General features: G+C 50.6%; 1 protein-coding gene across 1 annotated transcript in view; it reads right to left on the bottom strand.

The window, feature by feature from the left end:
• The window catches only part of ARID1A (AT-rich interaction domain 1A), a 69551-nt gene that overhangs the window by 19263 nt on the left and 42224 nt on the right, over nucleotides 1-8064 (bottom strand). The window contains exons 5-6 of the mRNA XM_014591965.2: nucleotides 1350-1590; nucleotides 1007-1096 (exon numbers count right to left, since the gene is read on the bottom strand). Of these exons, the coding sequence (XP_014447451.1) occupies nucleotides 1007-1096; nucleotides 1350-1590 (331 nt within the window). The remainder of the gene's footprint in view (nucleotides 1-1006; nucleotides 1097-1349; nucleotides 1591-8064) is intronic.

The raw sequence follows: 8064 nt of genomic DNA, 5'->3' as shown, positions 1-8064 counted from the left end.
GCATGACCATCCCTTTGAGGGAAGAGTGCTCTCTCACTTCTTCACCCTACCCCTGCTGTGAGTGCATGCACTCCATAGCAAGATTAAAAAAAGTGTGTGTGTGTGTGTGTGTGTGTACGCGTGTGTGTGTGTGCGGGAGGGCAATATGATGGTGGTGATCCTGCAGCACAGTGGTTAAGCTCTGTGCAAAGATGGTTGGATCTCACAGGGCCAACCACAGTAAGAATCCTGGCTCTGGCTCCCTGGGTAGAGCCAGCAGGTATAATGCTGTTTAAGGTGCTCGACTCCCACATAGCTGACCGCAGCTTGAGTCCCAGACACGGCAGTTTGAAAACTGTGCTGGGTGCCTGTGTGCATGCCAAAAATGCCAGGAGAGTGGAGGAGAAGGGACTGTGGCCACCACCACTCCCAGATGTGTGTGTGTTACTGCTCACTTTTCATCTCACTGCTTCTCTCTGTCTCTCCTTGGCAAGCGCACATGCCAAATGGCAAAAACCTTAGAAAAGAAAAGAAAAATATGCCAAGTACATGTGTGTGCGTAACTCAAATCCTGAGTGTACGGAGAAAGGAAGGAAAAATGACGTGACACACTCGTGCCCCTTTGGGGGTGTCTTATCTCTCTCTCTCTCTGGTGAACCCAGGTGCCCTCTGGCACTTACCCTCTTCCAAAAAGCAGAGAGAGAGAGAGAGAGAGAGAAAGGAAAATACCAAACAAAAATGATGAATAATTAATGAATGGAGACTCAATGCTGGGCCCCCAGCAACTGCTGGCCAATTAGGCATAACGCGGGTGAATAATCACACACGCAGGCGGAGAACGTGAGCGCCTGCTGGGAACCACAGCTCCAAGGCTGCCAACATGGCCAAGCCCACCCTGACCTCGTGACCTGCTACTATGACGGTCCTAAGCTTCATGTCACAAAGTTCTACAGAAGATACTGCCCAGAGCACTTAATCAAGTGTCCGCCCTAACACCCTACCCCGCCCCTAAAGCCCAAGCCCTCACCTCGATCTTGGGCAATGCTTGATTGGTTCATGGAAGGATGCATGATGCTGTCCGACTGGCCACTGGGTGGCCGAGGTGGCATCTGGTTGCCTGCTCCAGAGAAAGAAGAAAATCACAGCTAAGGAGCTCGAACTCTAACTGGGAGGTTAATTCAGATCTACAAGGGCTCAAGGAAAGGCCTAGCACCTCCCAGTATCACCCCCAGACAGAGATCCAGCCAAAGGCCCCCATCTTTCTGCTCCATAAGCTAAAGGAGACTAAGCAGACAAGCCGGGGCTACTTCCCCTGCCGGTAGGATGCCCAGCTCCCTTTCCCTCCCCTCGGAGCCCAGCCCTGAGGGTACCTGGCACTGCAGCAGGCGAGAGTGGTCCTGAGCGAGATTGAGCAACACTGGCAGGAGAGCCGACGGGGGACGGGGAGGGGCCTCGGATACCAGGCAGGTGAGGGGACGTGTGAGGCGAGAAAGGAGACTGAGCTGGGTTACTCTGCTCGCCTTGACTGCTGGAGATCCCTGATGTGCTCACTCCAGGGCTCAGAGCTCCTTCTGTCCCCATTGGGAGATCATCTATTGAACCAGACAGATCCTGAAACACACACACGAGAACACAGATTAGTATCAGCAGCTGAGAAGACTCTTAGCACTCTCTGTAAGGCCGAGAGTGAACACACCGCACATGCTATTCAGTCCCGGTGCTACGGTGTACTCACGGCACGCTCTCTGTTAAGGGCCGGGTAGAAAACATTTCTGGCTTCGCGGGCCATACAGTGCTTATCAACACTGCTCAACTCCGCCACTGTATTGCCGATGTAGCCACAGCCAGCACGTAACAAATGGGTGTGGCTGTATCCCGGCAAAACCGTATGTATAAAACCCGCTAGCTGGCACACAAGTCGCCGCTTGCTCACCCCGTCCCATCTACTCGGAAGCACATGTAGTCCTTTCATCTTTCCCAGCTGTAACTTCCATAGTCATAAGAAAACAGCTATTTTGGTAAGACTTCAAATCTTTCCCAGTGGGGACACTTTACAAAGTGGTGCCCGGACAGCACCAGGAGCTACAAGAGAAGGTTAACAGGGCCGGCAGCATTTACAGAACACAGCTCCCTCAGACGGCCACGACCGCCGCTTCCCAAGAGTGCGCTCACCCCCCATCACTGCGCTTTGCAACGCCAGGGGTAGGAGGTGAGAAAAGGATCGCTACATGGGAACGGCAATCTCTCTCGTTTCTGTCTCTGCCAAAGTGCAAGTGTGCTTGCCACAGGGACAGAGGAAAAGGGAACATGAGAAATCACCCACCCCCCGGGGTGGCCACACGAACCCCCTTTCCTCCATTCTCCTCAGGATTTTGGGCACCCATGTACAGGAGCTGCCTGGTTTTTGTTAGTGTACTCGCCTGAGACAGAGACACAGAGGGGACGTGAGAAATCACCCCAGGGAGGACGGTCATGCCACAACCCCTTCTCCTCATTCCCCTGCGATTCTGGGCACGCATGCACACACACCCGGCATCATTTGCAAGCTTCCAGGTCCAGGAATCGAACCATGGTCAGCCATGTGGGGGTTCCAGTGCCTTAGCTGCACCACCTGTTGGCCTGGGGAAGACAGCTGCTTAACTGCCAGAAAGGTCTGGGACTGTCCTCCTCACACCTGGCCTACAACAGGGACGGACACGTGCTGCCACCTGAACAAGCTTAGCTGTTTTTCCAGCTTTACGTTTTCAATGAAAACTTCGTATTTTCAAGGAAAACTCAGTTGTTGGGAAGATCATGATGAATTTTTTGTTTTCCTATACAAAATTTGCACCATGACTTTGCCGACAACCCAGTATTTGGGGGCTGTCTGTCTTTAATTAAACAGGAAGAAGTTTCACTTAGGCCAGTAAACTCCAAGACCAGCCATCAGGTGCTCAGTGAGAAGACGCGGACCCCAGGAAATGCATCGCCAGCCCAAGCTCATTCCCAGCACAGCACCTCAGGCCAGGAATTAATCTCATGCTGAAGAAAGGACAAAAACTCGAATACTTAGATGACTAAGGAAAGGGTTCTTTTACGGTTGGCTCCATGGCCTGGTGGTTAAAGCGGCCGGATCCCACAGGACTGACCGGCAGGTTGAGTACTGAACATAGCAGACTGAGGAAAATACCAGGCACCTGGTGTATGCCCAAAATCCCCAGAGGAGGAGAAACGGAGAAGAGACTGCAGCATGGCCGTTCTCAATGGGGGTGCTTTCTCACCTCCCCCTTTCCATGTCAAGTCTCTGCCTCTCAGGCAAGCACATGCACCCTCCAATGCTCCCTCCCTCCCTCCCTCTCAAACACACACACACACACGAATTCTTTTAAAGAGAGGCAGGCATCTGAAGAAAGGATCCACGTTGGCCCGATTTGAATCTATTCCTACTCAAACAAACAAGCTCACCTGGGAAAGCATAGTTCTAAGTAACTCTGGCCCGATTTCAAGTCTGACAGTAACACAAGAGGTCAGAAGACACATCTGAGTCTCTCCCTCAAGTATCCAGGCTGGCTGGGACTTCCACAAACCATCTGGCTACCTTGCTAGGCTGGGAGCATTTCTGCTAAGTTCAACCGGAACAAAGCTTGCTCTGAAGGGAAGGCAGGTAGGTAGGTAGGTAGGTGTGCATTTATGTCAAGCCCAGCTCTCAATGTGAGCTGAGAAATTAGAAAATGCCAGCTTTCTTGTTAATAAGAAGTTCATGTGGGGCCAGCAGGTGGCAGGGTGGTTAAGGTGCAGGACTCCCACATGATCGACAGTGGTTCGAGTCTCAAACCTGGCAGCTTGCTTTCTCACTCCACCCCCACCCATTCTCACTCTGGTCAAATTAAAATACAGTTAAATAAAAAATAAATAAGAAGTTGATGTAATATATGATAGCATACTTCAAATACAGCATTAAAATCAGTTTCTTTCTTTCCTTTTTTCTGTTGGAGGGTACATGTGCTTGCCAGAGACAGGAAGAGGGGGAGGAAGAAGAGAAAGTACATCCTCTTTGGGGATGACCCTCCCTTCTTCTCCATTTCTCCCTCCTTTCGGGATTTTGGGCATACACATACATACCTGGCATGTTTCCCAAGATGCTAGGTCTGGGACTTGAACCATGAGGTTGGCCATGTGGGATCCAGCTCATCTTAACCACCAGGCCACAGAATTGGCCCTAGAACTGGTTTCAGCACAGATGAGAACTCAGGAGGCCAACCGTTAGGTAACACTTTCCTCTCAAAGGACTACAGTGGCTGGAGCTATAAAGAGCCCTGAGATCATCCCAAGAGAGGGATTCCAATTCCCATTTTGAAGGCAAAGTTATACCTGGGAAACCCGGCCTCCCAAAGCCAGCACACAACAAGAGAACTATGTGCAGGAGGGAGGGCCTCCAAGGACACTTGTTGGGCAACCTCTGCAGCACAAAGCCTATGTGTCGGCAAAGAGAAGCCGGATCCAACATGGCCACTGTGGTCCAAACCCCTGGCCTGATCTGCCTGAAACACACCAGGCACACACACGAGCACCCAACATCTGACTGCTGGAGGGAAAGGGGGTCACGATGTCACCAGACCCCATCGAGGGTGCTCATCTCTCTCCTGTGTGTGTTTTGTCGCAAATAGGGAAAAAATATTTTTCTTAAGAAGATACTCCTTAGGCGCCTGCTGTCTGTAACGGAACCCATACTTGATGCTTTGACTTAGGGGTAAGTTCCCTCATGCACTGTTTGCCAAAGTCTCTGCTCTTACCGAACCGCTACCTTCTGGAGATAAGAGCTACCTACAGGGAAAAGAAATCAGCGTATTCTGGAACACAGTATTAACCAAGGAGCCATCCATAATACACATACTTGCTTTTGTTCAAAGAAATTTGAGTGTTTTATTTTGAACACTTTGGTCCTTAATTATACAAGTAAAACATAAACACCCTAGTGGTAAAAGATTTCAGGTGACAAAGGGAAAGCCTAAGTGCCCCTTGGTCACCGTTCTGCCGTCAATAGAAAAAACCCATTCAATTTGGTGTATGTACCCTTGGAGAGTCTTGGAAAATTGAGGGGGGCAGAAATCCTCAAAACCAGACAGGTGGCATGATGGTTAAGGCGCTGGACTCCCACATGGGTGACTGTGGTCTAACTCTCGGACGCAGCAGCTTGAGAGTCACACAGAGCACGCATGTGTGCGTGCCCAAAATCCCAGAAGCAGAACGGAGGTGAAGGGACTGTGGCATGGCCATCCCCACCAAGGAGTTATTTCTCACTTTCCCTCTCACTGTCTCTATCTAGACAGTGCACAACTGCTACAGCAGAAAAACCATTAAGAAAAGGCAAAAGCCAAAACAAAAAAATAACCAAACCACTGCTATATAGTCAGGGCATTACTTTATTTTTATTTATTTATTTTTTGGAGAGAGGTTTTTGCTATAAGGTGCATGTGCTCTCCAGAAAGACAGAGACGGATAGAGGGACAGAAAGCGAGAAGTCACCCCCAGGGGGGATGGCCATGCTGCAATCCCTTCTCCTCCATTCGCCTCTTGGGATCTTGGGCACACACGCACACGCGCCCAGTGTGAGTTTAAGCCACCAGCTCCGGGACGCAAACTGTGGTCAACTACGTGGGAGTCCAGTGACATAGCCATTATGCTAACTGCTGGTCCCCCCCCTTTTTTTTAATTTTTAAAAAGCTTCTGCTATAGGGTGTGCATGCTCTGCAGAGAGACAGAAAGTAAGAAAGTACCCACAAAGGGTGATGGTCGTGCCACAATCCCTTCTCTGTCTACATACACATGTATTGGGCGTGTTTTTAAAGCCACTGGGTCCAAGTCACTTGGTCCTCGCCATCAAAACTGCAGTCGGCCATGAGGAATCCAGCTGCTTTAACTATCATACCACCACCAAGCCCCTGAGGGGATTCTTTAAATAACATTTCTGTTAAAAACCTAGGCTTGGGGTCAGCAGGTGGCGTGGTAGTTAAGGCTGGCTGGCTGCAATTCAAATTCCAGACCTGGCAGCTTGAAAATCATGCTGGGGACTTATGTATCTGTGACCAAAACTCCAGGAGAATGGAGGAGGGACTGTGGTGTGGCCACCCCTCCCAGGGGGTAATTTCTCACTTTCCCTCTTCCTATCTCTTTCTCTCTTCTGTGAGCACACATGCCTGTGGGAAAAACCCAAAACAGCGAGGCTCACCACAGACCGCTAAGGTGAAGGGACCTAGTCAGGCTGAGACATCAAGAGCCTGAAGAAAACCCTGGCAGGCCTCGGAGCTGGGTTCTCAGGCTCCTGGAGACATCTGTGGCTGGCAAAGCAGTGGCTTCCTTCAGAGACAGGCACTCTGGAGAGCTGTCAGATTTGGTAAGGAGCCCTGAGCTCCCTGGAGAAAAAGTGCTAAGTGAACCACCGTCAACAGCAGCCCCACGCAGGCTAGGGTGCCTAGGCACAAAATAAAACCAGGAAGGAAGCGGCATTAATCTTCTAATCTCTCCGATTTGGTTGGTTTGAGGACAATCTCAAACTGTTGTTTTCATCTGATGGCAACTGGTCAGCATGAGGGCAGATGGTTTAAAATAATTTTTTTTTTTTGGGAAAGGTTTTCGCTATAGGGCACGCGCGCTCACCAGACAGACAGAGACATAGAGACAGAAAACGAGAAATCACCCCCGAAAGGGGATGGCCATGCCGCAATCCCTTCTCCTCCATTCTCCTCTCGGGATCTTGGGCACGCACGCACACGTGCTCGGCGGGAGTTCTAAGCCACCGGGTCCGGGATGCGAACCGCGGTCGACTACGTGGGAGTCCAGCGACATAGCCATTACGCTAACTGCTGGTTCCCTTTAAAATAATTTAGGAAGCAGAATGTTAGCACAGGACGGGCAAGTCACACGTTGGTGCTAACAGCTACCTCACAGCAGCTATCGTGTGTCAGGTGCTTTGTGGAGTTACTAGTTTTCTATAGTTCTTGGCTATTCTGTTCTGAAGTTGAAGAAACCAAGGCCCAGAGCGGCTGGATAATATGCCCACCTGAGTCATCCAGCAAACAAATAGTAGAAAACAGATTTAAAAATTGTTTTTCTTTTATTCACGACAGAGCACATGCATGTGCAGGTGAAACAGAGAGAGAGAAAAACGTTCTCCCCAGCCTGATCGTGCCCGGGTCCCACCTTTCAGCCCTTTAGCCTGTGGGATCCTGGGCACTCAGGCACGTGTGCCTGGTGTTTCAAGCCAACCTGGCTGGGGATGCACACGACGGCGGCCATGTGAGAGCTGACTTCTCCCGGGCGCTTTACTGCTGTGCCAGACACAGCGCTAACGAGATGCTGCAGCCAAGCCTGCCACTCCAAAGCCTCTGCCTGTGCTCACGTGGGCTCTCTCCACCCCACTCTACTCCGTGATGCCAGGTGAGCGGAGGGGGCGCACCACTCCGAGCCAGGAGACCAAAGCTTCTGGTTCTTTCAGTTGTGACCTTGGGCAAGCTGGCAACAAGCCAGGTTTCAGTTTTCTCTCTTACAATGAGAGGGTTGGATAAATCTGAGATTGTGACACCTCTGGGGCATATACACAAAACCCCACCAGGACCAACCAATCAGGGTTGAGCGACCAGCAGCCAGTTCTTTGGAGCGAGAGCTCCAGCAACTTGGCAGCGGGATAAAATGAAGCTACACCATCAGGATTTGTACTGGGGAATGGGAGGGAGTGGTCAGGGCAGAGCCTCCCCCTCTGTCTCCACGAACAGATACTGCTCTGAACCAGCGTTCTTTTACTGCACAGGACACACCTCGGCTTTCTACCCCACAAAAAGCCAGTTTTTCAGGTCTTTTATTCCACAAAAAGCCGGATGTCTGCTTGTTGAGTCAGACCTCAGTGTGCTAACAAGTTCAGTTTTCTACAAAACACCTATCATAAAGAAAAACTGCAATCAAGCCAAGTCCCTATTTTCCCCAGTGGGGGCTGACTTCGGTATTTCTGAATTCTCAAGTTCTCAGCTCACCCAAAATAGCCCAACGAACAGGTATCTTCTGGGAGGATGGCTGAGAGAACTGCAGCAATGCCCCTACGCAGAGAGACCT

The sequence above is a fragment of the Tupaia chinensis genome, unplaced genomic scaffold, assembly GCF_000334495.1.
Source record: "Tupaia chinensis unplaced genomic scaffold, TupChi_1.0 Scaffold000628_1, whole genome shotgun sequence".
Lineage (NCBI taxonomy): Eukaryota > Metazoa > Chordata > Mammalia > Scandentia > Tupaiidae > Tupaia > Tupaia belangeri.
Note: the sequence above shows the minus strand (reverse complement) of the source record. Positions and strands in the feature narration are given on the sequence as shown.